This window comes from Dermacentor variabilis, chromosome 1 (assembly GCF_050947875.1).
Source record: "Dermacentor variabilis isolate Ectoservices chromosome 1, ASM5094787v1, whole genome shotgun sequence".
Classification (NCBI taxonomy): domain Eukaryota; kingdom Metazoa; phylum Arthropoda; class Arachnida; order Ixodida; family Ixodidae; genus Dermacentor; species Dermacentor variabilis.
The window spans coordinates 112,193,333-112,212,414 of record NC_134568.1 but is presented as its reverse complement, the minus strand read 5'-3'; the positions used below and the strand labels follow the sequence as shown (position 1 = coordinate 112,212,414).

The 19,082-nt window shown below is 44.4% G+C and overlaps 1 protein-coding gene across 3 annotated transcripts in view; it reads right to left on the bottom strand.

Moving 5' to 3' along the window:
- CSN4 (COP9 signalosome subunit 4) overlaps positions 1–19,082 on the bottom strand; it is a 65,937-nt gene that overhangs the window by 32,019 nt on the left and 14,836 nt on the right. For all 3 annotated transcript variants that reach the window (XM_075693102.1, XM_075693093.1, XM_075693086.1), the window contains one exon: positions 473–626. In XM_075693102.1, the coding sequence (XP_075549217.1) occupies positions 473–626 (154 nt within the window). The remainder of the gene's footprint in view (positions 1–472; positions 627–19,082) is intronic.

The window sequence follows — 19,082 nt, the reverse complement described above, 5'->3', positions numbered from 1 at the left end:
ACGATAGCGGTTACCATTTGCAACCACACACACACAAAAAAAAAGGAAAATAATAATAATAATAAATGCAGGTGCTAGGTGATGTAGATGTCATAGGAGAGGCATCACTATTGGTGTAACCTTGGCTAAGGGGGAAGCAAAATGTAAACACTGTACTCCTAATATTGCTGTGTATATGAGGTACCTCTAAAAAAAAAAAAAATTCCTTCAGAAATATATTACAAGAACGGCTCAGCCTTTTGCCGAGGTTTTATAAACTGTTTCAGGGCCTCTGAGAATATTTGACTGTGAAGCTTTCCGAGGAACTCGTATGGGGTTTGTGTGCTACCGGGTAACAATTTTCCCTTTCATAAGAATTTATTTACCTTGCAGGTTTTCGCTAAATTTATTTAACACTACTGGCCAGAACATACCGTAAACCAAAGACAACAGCTTAATGAAGAAAGAAATGTAATTATTCAAGGCATCTCACCTTGTAGTAGATTTGCAACTGCTCATTTTTGGTTTCAGCTTGGAGTAGCGAGGCTCGGTTGATGTACGCCTCAGCCTGAACAGGGTCCTCATCCTCCAGGTAAAGGCGAGCAATCTTCAGGTATGTCTCAAGTTTGTAGTCGACAGAGTATTGCCTGCCATTTAAGGAGTTTGACATAAGCAGAGATAATGAGAACATGCCTCATCAATGCAATAAAAAGTATACTAGTCAATGTTTTACATCTACGGTTCTCAAAATTTCACATATTGTGGACCCTTGCCACTCTTGTGGATAATTCATGGACCTCTTTGAAAACCCCCTCCCACCTCCTTTTTTTCCCCTGTAAGAGCACACGGAGAAGAATTAAGACTTGTGAGAAAAGCCATAAATAAAAAAATGTGGTGCATTTTTTCTGCTGCCAGGATTGAATACTTTTTCTTGTCTGTCAGCTGAAGTCTTTGATCCATCATTTCAGGAGGCTGTGGAGATGCAAACTGAAAACTAGGATGCTGACATCTCGGCTACCCGAGTTGCAAGCCCTATTCAACATCAACATTGTTTTCAGAGTAAAACACCACAAATTTTTTGTCAGATGTATCTCTGGCTCCTTCAATGGACAGAGTGTGTCAAAAGTCTGTCCACCATAAGGAAGTTGCGATAGACACCCTTGGCCCCATATAATCACGGTCCTTCATCTCTGGCTTTTATAATTTTTTATTTGGGGGGTTAGAATGGGGCATTATATTTAAAAAGGAAAACCAGGGAGAAATCGGGGCTATTGTTGTCAGCTGCCCAAAGTTTGGGATTTTCTGGGTAGCTTTAATAAATTATTCGTGCAGGCAAGGGCCTACATTTAGTCTCGTGTGCGCATTTTCAAAGCCTTGAACTAAAACAATGCATCAAATTTTTTATTCTTACACGTTTATTTCCTTTTTTATTGTTGTTATTCATGAGTTAAGAGTACATATATACCAACGCAAAATATATTTTTCTCGCTTTACAGTCACCCTAGAAAAATTATGGTAAATTTTTTTCGAAATAAGTCTCTAAGAAGAATTGGAATATGCAATAAAAAAATCTACCCTCAAAGGGTTAAGCTATTAAATTGGGACGGCTTAGGAGTAAGGATCAACAGCGAATATCTCGGCAATGTTCGGTTCACAGATGACATTGTCCTGTTCAGCAACACTGGGGACGAGTTACAACAAATGATTGAGGTCCTTAGCAAAGAGAGTGTAAGAGTGGGGTCGAAGATTAATATGCAGAAGACAAAGATAATGATCATGATAGCCGAGCAAGGGAACAAGAGTTCAGGATCACCAGTCAGCCTCCAGATTCTGTGAAGGAGTACGTTTATCTAGGTCAATTACTCACAGGGGACCCTGATCATGAGAAGGAAACTTACAGAATAATAAAAATGGGTTGGAGTGCATATGGCAGACATTATCAGATCCTGACTGGAAGCTTACCATTTCCATTAAAAATTTGGAGGGCGCTTAAGCTTAGCCTTTAAGAGTGGAACGCGATAGTGTTCTAAGACCCCTTACTGCTTTTCATGCTTCCCGGCAACTGCAGCTTATGTTTACGTTTACCAGGAAACACTGGCTGTGAACACTATGCCCGAAGGCGAGCTTTCTGCTAGAAACGCGGCCTCTTGTGTGGTTGATCTCCTGTTATTGTTTCGCACATTTAATATTTCCGTCTGAGAAGAGCTAACATAAAGGACGTGGGCTGTCCGTGTTTTTTCCATTACATTTGTTTGTGGGCTGCCATTATCACAATTCCAAGGAATAATTTGGTAAAGAATGAAAGACATGGTATGAGGAACTTTGGTGGTAGAGAAATGGTAGGGTATGTGTGGTTTAGAATTTGGTTCGAATTTCTTTTTGCCGAAGCGACGTCCAACGCTGACACGGGATGCTGATGCCACCGCCGGATTTTCTGCGACACTGACTCCTTAATGCTGTTGCATTAAAAGAACGGCGTACAATCAGTGCACTCTACCGGTGCTAACATATGGGGCAGAAACTTGGACTGACAAAGAAGCTCGAGAACAAGTTAAGGACCACACAAAGAGCGATGGAACAAAGAATGTTAGGCGTAATGTTAAGAGACGGGAAGAGAGTGGTGTGGATCAGAGAGCAAATGGGGATAGCTGATATTTTAATTGATAGTAAGAGAAGGAAAAGGAGCAGGGCAGGTCATGTAATGTGTAGGTTAGATAATCAGTGGACCATTAGGTTACAGAATGGGTGCTAAAAGAAGGGAAGCGCAGTCGAGGACGGCAGAAGACTAGGTGGGGCGATGAAATTAAGAAATTCGCAGGCGCAAGTTGGAATCGGTTGGCGCAGGACAGTGGTATTTGGAGATCGCAGGGAGAGGCCTTCATCCTGCACTGGACATAAAATAGGCTGACGATGATGATGACAATGCTTTGTGCAAGTGGCACTTGGAATGTGCAAATATCCTACAGAAAAGACATGATGTCTACTTCCAGGTCATTTTTAGATAAGCTTGAGCGAATGAACAATAACTGTTTTCTTAGCCTGAGTCAGTGGCCTCAACAACACATACGGCATTGTGTATGCACATAAGCTGCGAAGCTGTGGCACACAGCTTGAAGCAAGTGAACAAGGCAGAGCCAGAATTCAAAGGATTTTCAAGTTCTCAAATCATGCAAAGGCTCATGCTGGTAGGGACACCTGGTAAAATTGCCGTAAAGTACTTCTCTATAATTCTGGAACTGTTAAACCAATATGAAAAGATGCTTTGCCAGGGTCCATAACGTGTGTGCCTCCGTTCATTCATAGGGTTTGACATCCCGAAGACACTATAGTGATGGGCTCTGAATTAATTTCAACCACCCAGGGTTCTTTAATGCGCACTAAAATCTAAGTACACGAGTGCTTTTGCATTCCACTCCCCTGGGCTTAAGTTCACAAAACCTCTCTTATGTAGCAGCACTTCCTCATTGGCTGGTACCTGGGTGCACACCATTTATGGAAACATTTGTAATGACAACATGATCGCCACACTGATGGTCAATCACATTACTTTCACCTGAGGTGTTTTGCGGACGCAAGCCCGGAATTCTTCCTTTTCATGCATTGCAAGCTGACCGGCTGGTATGAAGCCATCACTTCGTTTAGCATGGAGAAGGGTCCAGGAGAAGAGAAACAAGGAATGAACACAAACACTTGCTTTTGTTTGCTTCTTTCTCCTGCCTTCAGGCTGTGCACTGCAGCTACACTGCTGATGTTTTGGCATCATGCCTTAAAGGGCCCCACACCAGGTTTGGCCATATTAAAGGGACACTAAAGGCAATTATCAAGTCAAGCTAAAGTGATAGATCAGTGCTCGAGAATCTCTAAGGCATCAATATTATCGCGAACAGAGCCTTAATAATTGAGAAATTGAGGCAAATGCAGGACATGGCTAGAGATTCCCCCAGGACATTCAAGTACTTGCCCGATGACGAAAACTCTCCTCAGTTAAATTCTGTCACTAGTACTCAACCCCTTGTTGCACAAAACATTCCTGTATCGTATTACACGATGAAATAAAACGGTACTTGTCCATTTCTATTTAATTTTTTTAGAAAAAACTAATTGAAATGACCCTTGACAATGACGCGGGTGGTTGAAAGGTTTCATTTTTGCTCGACTCACGCCGCCCACGTTCTCGCGTTTCAGTAGTTTCGTTATCGCGTAGTGCTGCACTGGTTTTGCTGGCTCGCGAAACTTGCACAAACTAAGTACCAGAGAATTCAACTTCCATGTAATGTCGCAGGACGCCTGAACAGTCTACACCACTTGATGAAAAAGCAGCTGCAGCGGCGAATCCACTGTTCTGTCTTGACTAGGTACCGCAGTCTGTCGGGCACCGTTTTACTGAACGACGGCAGCTGAGGATGGTGATGGCGTATGTAATGTCACCACACCCCCAGCTGGCTGGCGAGAGATATGAATTTTGAAAAAGACATTCGGACCATTCAGATGCAATTTTCTCGTAAACTAAATCTTTTCAACGCTTGGCGCGAAACAAGCATTGAGAGTTTTCCAGAATGGTATTTAAACAGTCCATGTTGACTTAGTATTTGCCTTTAGTGTCTCTTTTGCAGACAAGCATGTGTGCTGACAATTGTGTCTGCAAAGTATTACACCGCTACGCACGCACGCACACGCGCACACACACAAAAAAAAAAAGAAGAAGAAAGAAAGCTGAAATTTCAAACGAAATGCTAGGCACCCTTCTTCTCAAGGCAGCTGCGCTCCCAGCTAGAGAGTTGAGGTCAGACGCAAAAGTGTGCCTACGTAATTGCATTGATGAAACATCACTCACTGTGACATGCGACTTCAAGAATTATTCAAGGCTACAGCAGTTATTTGCTTTATCTGTTGCTTCACTAGACAATTTCAAGTTCAGAGAAATAAAACTTACAAAGCGAATGTCTATGAGTCTGGATGTACAGTTGAACCCTGCAATAACGAAATTGTTGGGGACAGCAATTTTTTTTGGTTCTCGCGAGAATTTTGTTATTGCAAAAATGAGAGAAGGCAGACAAAAAAGGTACATAAAAGAGGAATCATGTTTTATTGAAAAAATTCGTAATCTTGGTCTGCTGTCCATTGCTTTGGAGGATAATAAATACTTCGTTTAGCGCAAAACAACGGACACAAGAAAAGGCGACAGGACAAGGCGCTTGTCCTGTCGCCTTTTCTTGTGTCCGTTGTTTTGCGCTAAACGAAGTATTTATGGATCCGCACCAACTAGCCCGCCAACACATTGTGCTGAGCTTTGGAGGAGTTTTAACACTCTATCCTCACAACTCAGAATATGTTACATGGCTACGTCGTCATCATGCTTCGCGAGGAATGGCCGCACGGTGTTGAGTGCATCGAGCACATCTCGCGGGCTTGCTTGCTTGGTCGGGATTTCGTCGCCATCATCGCTGTAGTCAGTACAGCGCACGCTGCTGACTATGGCAACCTCCATTAGTTCCTTGTCAACGGCCAAGTCATCGTCAACAGGCAGGAAGTTGTGTAGACCCAAGCCGTCCGGCACAATTTCGTCCACACACCGAAGCGCATCCCATGCCTTGCTCAGTGTGGAAAGTTTGCCCACGTCAGCAGACACACTTCTACCTTCTCCTGCTGGTCGCTCAGACTCTGATAATGCAGCTGACGCCTGCTGGTTATTAAAGCCCGCGTGTTCGAAGCAGTTTTTGATCACGCTCTTTCGTTGTCATCCATGCTGCAGCAACCATCTCTAAGGCCACGAAAAGGTCCACCTCCGTTGTGCGTTTGTACTCGATGTTCAGCAGCATCCTCTGAATAAACCTTTGACAGTGGGCACATTTCAAGCTTCTGATGACCCCTTGGTCGAGAGGCTGAAGGACCGAGGTGCAGTTCGCTTGGAAAAATACCAGTCAGACGTTCGTAAAAGTGGCAACAACACAATGGGCAGTGCAGTTGTTCACGAAAAGGCACACGGACCTGCTTGCTCTTCGCATGTTCAGATTGAAGGCTTCCAGCCAGGTGGCAAAGATAGCGCGTGTCATCCACGATTTTTGGTTGGTCGTGTATTCAACGGGCAGCCTGCCATGCGCCTTAAAACACCGTGGCCTTTTGCTCCTGCCAAGCAAAACGACAAGGAGCGGATGCATACTGGAGCCATCCATGTTCGCGCAGAGAATTGTTATGCGCTTCTTGCTCTGCTTGCCGCTGTGACATTTTTGGCCCTTCAAATCTAGCGTCCACGATGGAAGAATCTCATCAAACAATCCTGTCTCGTCGGTGTTGTATACGTCGCAGGGTTCGTACTCATCCGTGATGGCTTCCGGAGTCTCTCGCATCCAGTTTACTCTGTCTTCCTTGTTAACGCTTGTGCATTCTCCAGAAATCACTTTGGCGGCGATGTTGTGTCATGCTTTAAAATGGCTCAGCCAGCCAGCGCTCGCTCATTGTGCCCCAGAAGGCATGCAAAGTCGACGGCTTTCTGCTGCAACACTCTGCCAGACAGCGGTATGCTGTTTGCACGCTTGTCCAGGTACCATGTGTATGCAGCCTGGTCCACATCTCCAAAGCCAGAGCAGCCACAGTCTTGTGCTCCCCATGTACTCTATTCTCCAGCGCCGCCCAGATGCTGCCTTTGAATTTTAAAATGGTCGACAGGGAGCTGTGCAGTATCCCGAACTTGACAGCCATATCCATCTTCCTTTTTCCAGTTGCAGCTTCCGCGATGATTTGAGATTTTTCTAAGAGCATGATAAACTTGCATTTCTTAACTGGAGGAGGCATTTAGCAAGGCTTACCGCTGCACCCAACGGCCAAGCACAACAATGACAATGAGGGGTATGAAACAAGTCGCCTGGCCGCTCCTGCCAGAGTCGCAGCCAGAGGTCAAGTGGCATAGTATGGTTGCCAGCAAAAACGAGTTATGCGCTACAACTAGCTTTTAAGCAAGCAACATGGCAGCAAGCAAGTTTCTAAAGTGATTAAAAAGTACGTTTTAGCACATTTTTGATTAGGAGTTCACTTTTTGATGTTATGTTGAGACCACGTTAAGAAAACTCGCAACCCACTACGACAAAAATTTCCATCGTCGCGGGGCTGCCAGTTGAAGATGTGTCGTCGTTGAGGGATACGAAAGACATGTACTCCTATGTACCTCCGACGGGGAATCCGAAACATTTTGTTTTTGTGAGAATTTCATTGTTGCGAGAATTTCGTTGTTGAGGGCTTTTGTTATCGCGGGGTTTGACTGTACTTCCGTCTCATCTGCTTGTTTCTACATCGTTCAGTCATGCGTGCAGAAAACTATACTATATGCCATTTTCTATAGGGTTCCAGTATACGATCGTGCTCTCTGATCCGTTTGCATCTGCCTCAGTGCTCGTGTGACACTGACTTCTATTTCTAGTCAGGTGTTCTCATGCACTGCGTGACACTATACAAATGCAACAGCTCGTGCACGAGACCGTCACCGGAAGTGCGCCACACCGCATTAACGCAAGAGAGAGAGGAAAAAGAAGGTGGGGCCCGTGGCGTATGCATCATGCGATCCTCTAGTTTTGATATGGGAGAACGCAGGGAATGAATTTCACTTGTGAAGGCTATGCAGAGCCAAGTGGAGAGAGTGTCTATGTTGGCAGTGAAGCTTGCCTCCCGAAATTATGGGTTCGCAGCACTTCAAATATATTTATCTCTGCAATTAATGAACCAACTTGAAAAAAAAAAATATTGTGGTATAATGCTTCCTACAGGGCACACCTGGTGAGGGGCTCTTTAAGCACAACATCAAAGCCAGCGGCCTTGGCTGACAAACAGTTTTAAATTACCCCATTCTATACTTACTGTGTGAAAGCACTTGCAGAATTGTCAGAACAAGTGCCCAATAGCAACTCCATTGAAGGATGCTTATGCAACTTGGAATTCATTTTTTTACAATCAACTAGTTCTACCGTTTGTCTGCAACGATGCCTTATTTATAGTTACTCTCAACTGAATCAGTTACCTCATGTTTCGCGTGTTCTCCCAGTTAATGATATGGTTTAAATATGATTTAATGAGTGGAGTAGACCATTTATGGCAGTGATAACACTATACAGCTTACATTTGTCACCACTCTGCAACATTATTTCCCTAGGAAATATCGCTAGGGAATATGTTCAACTTTTATCGGTGCAGTTCTTAAGGTGCTAAAACAAATGACCTCTTTCAAAGTTTTGAGTTTCCACCAATCACCTTGTGTTTGAGTATAATTTGGAAGAAAAAACACCCTTGACACATACTAAAATTAGCACATAAAACAGGCAGGTAACTAAATTACTATGTGAGAGATTTCCTTGTCTTAAGTTACTCATTTGAAATGAAATAAATAATCTAAATTTCTCATTGAACAAACCTTATTCAATAAATTTTCTTTAAAGGGCCTCTGAAACAGGTTGAATAAATTTTTCAGACGCGTAGGGTACAGCTACAGTTAATTATTCACACCACAATTTGTGCGAAGTGTCTCGTATTAAGAGAGCTACGGACGATTGCAGGTTACCCTCCTCCATAGCAATGCATTTTCTTCTCAACTTGTTCGCCGAGTGATTGGGGCTAAGCTCCGCCTTCACTGGCTCTGCGTCATGATGGCACGTCGTGTCATCTACTTCCGGTTCTCTAAGAGTGAGTACGCGAAGCCTCTCTGTCAGCTGCTTGGCAGTCGACCGCAAGTAAGAGCTATAGAAGCAGCATGCATTGTGAGCATTCTGTTGCAGCGCCAAAAGTGTCTGGTGTTCCAGTATCCACAGGCGAGCTGGGCGTTTCGACGGAGGGCTGGAGGCATGAACTCAAGCTGATGAAGAAACTAGTGTAGACGTACGTGAGCGGCCTGATCGGTCTGCACAGTCTAACCACCTGTTGACGCAGAGCTTAACCAGCCAAACAAAGAGCTAATATTGCTCTAAACAAGTGTAAAACATTTTAAACATCTACAAAAACAATGTGCAAATGATTATGCTCCCACAAAAAATTTACACCAGCAGCAAAGAAGAATACATTTCATTACTGCTACTGTGTTTGGTTGAACTCTGTGCCACCAGGAGACCGCACCTTGCAGACCATTCATGTCTGCACTCCTGCTCATCCTGCGAAGCGGCACGGCCAAATGGCCAAGTCCTGTCCCCCTTGTGCTTGCATTTACCTGGGTACCGGACTCGCGAAATGCTATTGTGGTAGTAATTCTCCGGTGTGAAGTGACGGCCAAAAACGCGCAGTGACAGTCCGATACGCTGCAGCCACTCCGCTCGTCTGCTGCATCGCAGAGGGACACGGTGCTGCAGCTTGACATATTGCCAGTCGACACATTTGCAGCCCACAATGCAAGAAAGGCTAATCATGGTGCTCGCAAAAAGACAGACCGACACTGACCACGGAGCTCTCGTCAAAATGGAGCCTGTTGCAACACAAGCAGACAACGCTTGCTGTGTGCCGGAAGTGCTTAAGCGTGGTGAGAAATTGTTCTTGTGCATTCTCATTCTGTTAATTTCTTTTTACAGAAACAAATTAACTAACATTCCAACTATTATGAACAGCATTTTTCAAAATAAAGTTAGAAAAATTATTGATGATGCGCCCTGGGTCGCCAATCGGATAGCTCACCTTACCAGTGTCATTAGGGCAATTTAATTCAAATGGTTAGGGGCACCTGAAAATTCAGCCGAGTGGTAAGCTGCGATCTGCAGCGATGTACATTTTTAAAACCTCATAATACATTACACGCTTTACACCGAGCACTTAGATGTGTCAATTAATGATCAGAAGGACCTACTCTATTGACTCAGTACATGTGTACAAAATTGTTTCAAGGTCCCTTTAATGCTCAGGGCCCTAAACAGCTTTCACTAAATAAGCGCGTAGAGTTCAGACATTACCCAATCCAATGAAGATGACTGTTGGCAGCTGTATACATTACATGTTTTTAAAGGGTATGATAACAATGTAGAAACAGATGTAGAAACAAGTTTAGAATTGTGTCTGTGGGCTTAAACAATGGAACTTTTTTTTTTACAGAAATAAACATGTCAACCTGGCATTAAGTTAGATCTTATCTAAAAACGATACAGTGTCTGTGCGTAAAATTATTACAAAGGTGATCCAAACCACATGATCTGTTTAAGTTTCAACTTGGCACCACGTCTTTGGATGTAGCCACATGCCCCAGATCTGGCTGTTTGGCAGCCGATGGTTACAAGTTATAATGACGAACAAACTACCTCACTGGTCCACATACAAAGGAGCGCCTAATGGCACACGACACCGAGATATATGTGCCCAACTTTTACATGACTTTTGCTTAGTCAACACACAACCACATCAACACGATGCGGACGCATCCTAGAAGAAGCAGGCATAAATGCAGAGGCAGAGTGCAACGCACGCAAGGTTGCGCTCAGCGCGGCGGTCAGGGGCACTTTCAAGGTAGAACCGCTTCCGAGAAACGTCCACCCGCAATTCAACGAGGGGCGCCAAAAGGCGAGGGCCCGAGCACCTGCTGAAATCGGCCGCCAACTGCCCGGGACTGGCGGCATTTTAGACGCGGCCCAGTACGAGCACAGCGACCGGTATGCGGCCGTCTCGATACGCTGGGATGGGACGATCATTCATGCGGCATCAGTCAAGGGGGCAACGTCCGAAGTGGCCGAGCAGGTGGCAATAGCCATGGCATTGAGGGACCCCGAACGTCCTTACGTATACACAGATTCGCTATCGGCGGCGAGGGCATTCGCCTCGGGCTCGATATCGCGGGAAGCGGCGGTCGTCCTCGGCAACGAGGGAGCCGCGGGTCATCACATCATCAAATGGTTTCCGGCCCACATGAAGGCAGACGTGCACCCCAACTTTCCCAACGCCAACGAGCTGGCGCACGGCCACGCACGAGGACTCATGCACCGCAGCAATCGTGGCGAGCGAAGCGGCGGGGAGGGAGGGGAGCACCGAGACCCGCTGCTCACCTTCAACGAAATAACGCACTATCAGCTGTCGAGGAGGACCTTCCCGCTCCCCCATGCTAAGCTCACTAGACCACAGTCATCGATATTCAGAATGCTTCAGACAGGGTCATTCCTCTCGATAGGCAGACTGAGCCTTTATTCACCAGAGGCAGAAGCACAATGTCCGGATTGTGGCGAATCATACTGCTCGCTAGCGCACATGCTCTGGCAATGCTCCGCGTTAAGTGGCACCATGTTCAGTAAAGAAGAAGACTGGGTGGACGCCCTGCGAAGCGACGACCACCAGACCCAGCTCTGGGCCGTCCAGAGGGCTCACGAAAGGGCGGAGGCTCACGGGCTTCCCGTCCCAGCGTGGGTGCGGCCCGCGACCCCTGCTGACCACTAAACCAAGAGTGGGTGGGAAGGTGTCCTTCAGGACTCAATAAAGTTACCCCTTGATCTAAATTACTTGATAAGGTGGCCATTACTTCTATTAGAAATCAAAATGATTATTTGAATAATTAACATAATTACACTAATCAACCTTTTAATAAGTTACATTATGGTGCATACTTCAATCTATGAATTACAGCTAGGGAGTTTGCAAGGCGTATTCGCTTCGAATGAATTCTTGGCATGGCACCAGTTTCGAGATATTAATTTTCGAAGTGTCCGACAAAGTGAATTAGCGTTCCAGTTACTTCTCTTATGAAAACGCTGTTTTATGCATTGAAGCACAAAAATAACTGGAACACCAATACATGTCGTCAGACACTTTGAAATTATCTCGACTGGTGCAGTCCAGAAAATTAGTTCCAAGTGGATACAACTTGCGAACTCCTTAGCTACAATTTGTAGATTGAAATATGTGCCTTAAAATAATTAAACAGTTAATTAGTGCAATTATGTTAACTCTTCAATTAAGCATTTTGATTTCTCTTAGAAGTAATAGCCACCTCATCGAGCAACTTAGATCAGGGATTAGAATTGTGCTATCAGATACAGGCAATTTAAAATCTTACTGTTATACAGGGACCAAGAACCCTTATACAGGGATCAGACACTCCGGATATGCGTCTTATGAGAGTTCAATAATGCCAAAACATTGCTGTAGCAGGCAGATGTAGAAAACGTGGAACAGCAATCCCAGTTCCAGCAGATGAGCCACTTGACTAGACAAAGCAGTGATGCAATGGCAACAATTCTGTGTCTCAAGGGTGCAATCAACCGAGAAAACTAACTTATTCGCTGACGTGCTTGGACATTCTTCATCCGCAAATGCACACCTGTGCTCTCGTGGGGACTGTGGTCATCTTTGTCACCATGGGCAGCATGTATGCAATGTTTCGTCGTTCAAATTCAGAGTTTTCAAGCTCAACTCGTACTTTCAAGCAAAGCTAAATGGAATGCCTCGAATGCTTCACAAACGAGAACAATCACTGCCGTTTGGGCACCCGGTGCCATGTAACGCCAGAACGCTTTGTAATTGGTCCACATGGCTGATCCTAGCAACGTGACACGCTACCCAACGTGCACCGCTGCAATTCGTAGCTTGGCACCGCAAGTTTATTCACATGTAAGCCTTGTTTAGTTTTGCGACCTCAAAGTGATAATCAATCGAAGACACTTCTGCGCTCATCAAAAGGTAGTACATAGTTGCTCTTAACAGATGACTCAATAGTACAACAAAGTAAGAGAATCCATGCTCTACCTTCTAAATTGAACTTCCCTGTTAACGCACACCATGGCACGGCGGTTTTGGTACGAAGGACTGTCTTTTCACTCGCTGTTGGTAACGCGTTGAAAATGTCGTCCGCAAACACAGCCCATTTCCTACATAAAATGGCACAACCCACTATTGGGGATCGAGAGGTAAGTAGTAAAGACAGTAAAGAGGGCACGAAATCGCTTGTATTATATCGCCTCCTTTTTCATCCTGATCAGCTCGCGACACTTGTCGTACTGCGCAAAGCATGCTGACAATTTCTCGACCACATTGTTGGCGTGATGGGATGACCGGCACCATTGCTGTATTATGACAAGATTATTTTAACTTTCCATTCTTTTTGCCCTCCGTCATTGGCTGACATGAGGCCAAGCCTTCATTATTGCTATAATGAGCCACTTACTGTGAAGGGTGATAAGAAATTAATGGAACCAAAGGAAAATAATCCTTACATGATACCCTGTACAGAAGGACTCTCGGGCAGAGATGGAAGCGGCCAAGGAAGTTTTGGAGCAGCTCTGGGAGCAGCAAATTTGTCACTTTGGACCAGGTTTGGAGCACCTTGGTAAATGTCAATATGAGTGAAATACAGGCATATGAAGAAAAGGTGCTCTTTATTTCACTTTGCAGAATACTATTCGGTTACGGCCGATCAATTCTGCAGAAGCCTGCAAGGCAAGCATGACAGGGAAAAATTGTTAACTAAATTATGGGGTTTGAAGTGCCAAAACCACTTTCTGATTATGAGGCACGCCGTAGTAAAGCACTACGCAAATTTTGACCACCTGGGGTTCTTTAATGTGCACCTAAATCTAAGTACACGGGTGTTTTCGCATTTCGCCCCCATCGAAATGCGGCCGCCATGGCCGTGATTCAATCCCGCGATCTCGTGCTCAGCAGCCCAACACCATAGCCACTGAGCAACCACGGCAGGTCGCAAAAATTGTCTGCCACCTAACTGTAGCATAAAGTTACAAAGGAAGCCTATACAAGTTTCTCAGAAACCACCATTAATTACATACTGTATGTACCTACTATATGTGGCCAAGAAAAAAATAACCAAGGGCTTTCCACGAACGGCTGCTCAATCTGTGTTGATAGGCTAGTGTTAATGCTAGCAGAGTTTTTTTTATTGCGGACAAGCAAATAATATTTAATTTTAATTAACTAACATTTATTACCTTATACTAAAAAAGGTGTCAATGTAAAGGTTGTGGAATACGTTGAGAAATGCTCGATAACAGTGTATAACTGCCTAGGTCTTTTGTGATCCTTTTTACGGACAAAAAAAAAAAAAAAAAAAACGAGAAAGCTTGCGAAATTAAAAACTCGTGACAGCACGTCCCCGCACCAGTAATAAAAGTGGTCCGAGACGTAAACGTTGCATCAGTGCATTGTGTATATTACAAATATGCAAACCTGGATCATGGTCTTGTAACGGCTCGGAAAGCGAACCATTACAAGATTGTGCTCCTTCACTTTTGAGCAGGACTGAAAATGTGCACCAAAAACTGCTGATGCAGCTCTAACGTAGTGAGTAAGAAACGCGGCCACTCGTTCCTGGTGCTTTTATTTGACAAGGTTTGCATAAACACTGATGTGATGCAATCTTCGGTGCACAGTTGTTTATTATTATTATTTATTTCACAGGCTTTCTTTCTCATTAAAAAAGTCATAACAATTTCAATTAAAATTAAACTCTGTGGTTTTACATGCTAAAACCACGGTACGATGACGCACACCGTAGCGGGGGTTAATTTTGAGCACCTGGAGTTCTTTAACATCCACCCAATGCACAGTACATGGGTGTTTTTGCATTTGCCACCACTGAAATGCGGCTGCCGCGGCCAGGATTTTTTCTTACACTCTCGAGCTTAGCAGCGCAACACCAAAGCAAGTACGCCACCACGGCAGGTTCTTCACGAATCTTCGGTTGTTTGAAATGTTGTCATCGGTCATTTGTAAACGTCATCCACAACATTTTTCATTGACATCTTATCAATTAGTAAATTATAAATTTAGTTAATTAAATGTATTCGTGTCCAATGAACAAGAAGTGTTCACAGTGGTCACCATGAACAACACTCATCAAGGTACAGTGAACGCCGTTGGCGTAGTGCCCTCAGGTAATTTTAAATTTTTTGGCGACCTTCAGTTAAGATAGCAAAATACCACAGAATAAATGTGAAGTGACATACTGGTCATTGCACATTTGCCAGTATTTCACATCGCTTGCTGAGAAAAAGCTCAGAGATATTTTTGAAAATAATAAAGGGATAAAAATGTTTACTGGCTTTCCAGTCGGCGTCGGCAGCCAATATATTGAATAAGCTCGATTATTTGGGCTTATTTGCGGTTCCACCACAGACTCCATAAAGCCAGTGTAAAACGGTAACCGATATTTCATTCGCCGAACAATGGTTTATTAAAATTTTCGGACTCTGATTTGCGCAAGTCATGTCCTAAACATCGTTGCTGCGAACGAAATTTCGGAGGTTTGAGTTTCGCTGAACATTTAATTATGACCAGAATTTGGCTGCTAAGGTTGACTAAAACTGGCACTTTACATCCTTGTTTTGCTTTCTGTGGCGGCAAGAGCCTTATCTTGTGTGGTGTGGCCAGGCAGAAAATAGTGTAGCCCAAGTGCAAATTTGAGTGATGATTGTGGGTGCCATTGGATATTTCTGACCAAGAAGTTTTATGAAAGCAAGCAGGTCGTTTGTAGGCATGCCACGCTATCAGCCTGGTAACCGGAGTGGTGCATGTTCGAAATAGATTTAGAATGTCACACACATGGTGTTCACCCATTAATTGACGCAGATATGTACCAATAGGGTGCAAAATCAAGTGCTAAAATTTATAACAAAACTGATGAGCTACACGCTGAGCAGACCGTACAACCTTATTAATTCAGTGAGGCTTGCCTTCCCGACTGACCCATGAAATGGCCACCAGTTCAACTCATCTTTAGCTGGTCCGCATATATGCGCAAATGCGCAAAACTTTTAGAAAACATTCGTAATGCATTGTGTAGCATAAAACAGTTTTCATTTTCTTGTGGCCTAGTTAACAATTACGCCATCAAACACACCCACGCTCCAAAGATGCCAACGAAGAAACGGATTACTTAGGCTTGGATTGCAGTGCTAAGCACTAGCCAACACATGCCTATGGCTGTGTGGTTGCCACTGCACATGCACATGCTGCTAAATTTGGCAACTTCATCAGAAATGGTGTTTTGACGCAAGCTGGCGCAGCACTTCCATCCCTGCTCAGGCCACCGCCTACTAGCTTTTGTGTTGCTTTAAAACATACTGGCTTATCTCCATTAAAGGGACCCTGAAACAATGTTTTAACTAATCCTAGAATGGCCTCACTATTAAAGGACGTCGTCTTACAAATCTCATGCCACAAAACTTTTGCAAATTCTTCCAACTATTGTGGAGTTATCACACTGATACCCGGCTTTCTCTCTCTCTTCATCTTCGCTAACGCGCTGGAAGCTGCACATTGGAGAAGCCAAGAGGGCAAAGCCCCGTCCACAAGTTGAGTGTCGTGGCGGCAACAGGGCTCGTTGCGGCACTGCGTGGCGGCCACGATAAACTAAGCTACACAGCACACCGGTGCGATCTTGGAGGCCACATACAGCAGAGTAGACACACGCAATGCAAAGGTGAAATAAGTTTCTCATCTTTTTGAGATTGCAGGTGTATATATTTTTCATTTATTTAACCCACTTAGTAATTATGTATTATTGAGAATGCTCTTGCGATCACGAAATGAGCCAATAGCATTGGTGGACCACCTGCTTTCGATGACTCTGCATGATGACATTCCATAAGTGAGAGCTAGCAATTTTTCACTGGGTTTGACAGTAGATTGTAAATTCCCTGCTGCGTGCAGTGCAGTAATATCTGGCTCACATGTTCTCAGCAGCCTCAACGCCAGATCGGCAACCTTTCCTTACTATGTTTAAAAAGTGTTTCTGGGCCCCTTTAATAACGCAGTCTGCACCAGCTATATGACATTTTTTTTACTACTCTGTTCCCGAGTTACACAGTTGTGAAGGGCTTTACATCCATACTAGGAGGCTCGCAATGCACTTCTATAAATAATAAAGGAAAGAGGGTAAGGTGGAGAGGACAATAAGTAGGGTGTGTTGATAGTACATGGCATGCAGTTACATGCTCTATGCCAGGGACACTAGAGATATTTCAGAATTGGAGGAGACTGTGGTGCCAATGACTTTGACAGCTGTGTCCCGACTTCCTGACTTAGATGTAGTGAGTATAAGCCAATTATGCGGAGAAGTGTGGTAGTGCATAATCCCTAGTACGGTGAAGTTGTGTGACCAAGTTGGCACTTCACAATGTAGTATGCAGCATGGCACCTGGATGAGAGCCGTACGCTGAACTGCAGTATTCAAGCACAGGTGAATAAGAGCTGTAAATGGCGCGCACAATGTTTTCCCTTGGATTTTTGTAGGCTGAAGGTCAATCACACAACAGTCAACCTGATAGACAAGGTGGTGAAAGTCTAGATGGTAGTCAAGTGTGACACCCAGGAGCCAAACATACAGCACGCCCATATTTCTGTACAATTTAGAAGGGAAGGAACGTAGAGGTGCACCCAGGGTGTCTACCAAGTTGACATGTACAAGTTCCCCGAGTTTTCCAGGTTTTCCCTGAGTGCCTTTGCAAAATTCCCTGAGAGACACCAAACTATGTTTTCTGTCAAGACGGGCTGAAACCACGTCGCCTGATGCCGTCACTCTCCAGCAAGCATACAAAAAAAAAAAAAAAAAAAAAAAAACTTGATCCAGTTTGAATACTAAGGAGTAGTGTTTATGTTATTCAAAAAGAGAATAGAAAGGAGGGGTTAGTAAAATGCACAGCAAATAAAATGTCTTCAAAAAAATTGCAAATCCAGTCAGACATCTTCAAATATGAATAAAAAGGAGATGCATACAGAAGCAAATATTTTCGAATATGAGCTATTTCTATCAACTCATAGCAAGCTCAGTGGTATGAGGCCCGAACTTTGTCCCAATTAAGATTCTCTCTAAAGAGCTCATAAGTCAACCTCAGCTGTCCTGACATACTCTCAGCCCGCACACGACGCCTCAGTGTTGTGTTTCACTGCTTTAAAGAGTTTATTTTGGTGTGGATGATGGACACCTGCGTCCCAGCATCCACCAACACTTCCTTTTTTGAGCTCAAGCTCCTTCAAAATGGCGGCAGCACGCTTCCTTTCCCGTTCATTCCTCAATGCATAGGTTCTTTCTGTTCTTGTCCTCCTTCCGCCACTCGTTCGCCCCACGGACCCCATTTGAAGCATCTTCTTAGTCAGTTGCACAGTCCACGTCTGATTTTTCGTACTCCCTAGGGGCACGAAAACGTCAGAAAAATCGGCCAGTTGGAAAAAATAAATGCATGTCATTTGCTGCCCTTAAGGGCTGAAACCGCCACAGGCACATTCGAAAATGCTCTGAAGGCCTGTAGGTACACGTATTAGGCATATCGGTGCTCATACTGTAACAGGAGATCTGGGATGCACGCGTGTATAAGTAAGGAATACATATTGTGACCGGTGACAATTGCCCCTTCCGACGCTTGTAATGATTCACCGCAATACGTTTGCTTATGCTTCACCACGTAATATTTCTGTATTGAGGCAAAGCTGACTTTCAGGAACTGGTGTTATCTAACACATCATGCTTTTCGAGCTTCGAAGCCAATTGCGAGGACCACAAAAGCGCAGTCGGTGCCATTGCTGTTAGCAGCGAATTCTTTCAATGAAAAACACAGCACCCAACGGCAAGAAGCTTAATAGCTAACGTCGAAGCAGCTAGGTCTAGCGTTGCCGCAGTGGTAGCTACGGCTGCCAGCGGAACTGCATACGAGAGCGCCGATTAGAGGCGGCGAGGTAATCAAAACGGCAGCGGTGGTGGCTTTGATTAATGCAGTTTCGGATCTGCGGTCACGGCAAAAAGTCCAGAAAATCGGACGGCGAAGGGTTCTTGCGTCCGAAATTTCAGACGTTCCGACACATTGAGTATATGGGGTACGTGGTGGTGCCACGAAGCCGTCCAAATTATTGGGCATCCGGAAAGTCGGTCGTTGACTGTACACTGGAAATTCCTCCAGCCGACGACAGGGTGTCAAATATGATTCATTACGATTCCTGTCTATTACTTGAGCCAGCATTACCGCGACTTTCAACCCTTTCAAAAATATTACCGCTAATTTTCCCTGATAGAGGCACAAATACCCCGAGTTTATCCCTGAGTTTTTCCAGAGTACTCAAAATCCCTGAGAATTCCTGGTTTTCCGGTGGGTAGACACCCTGGTGCCTCTGTACATCCTTACTGCAAATGGCAAGTAGACCATTTCATTTAGTAGGAA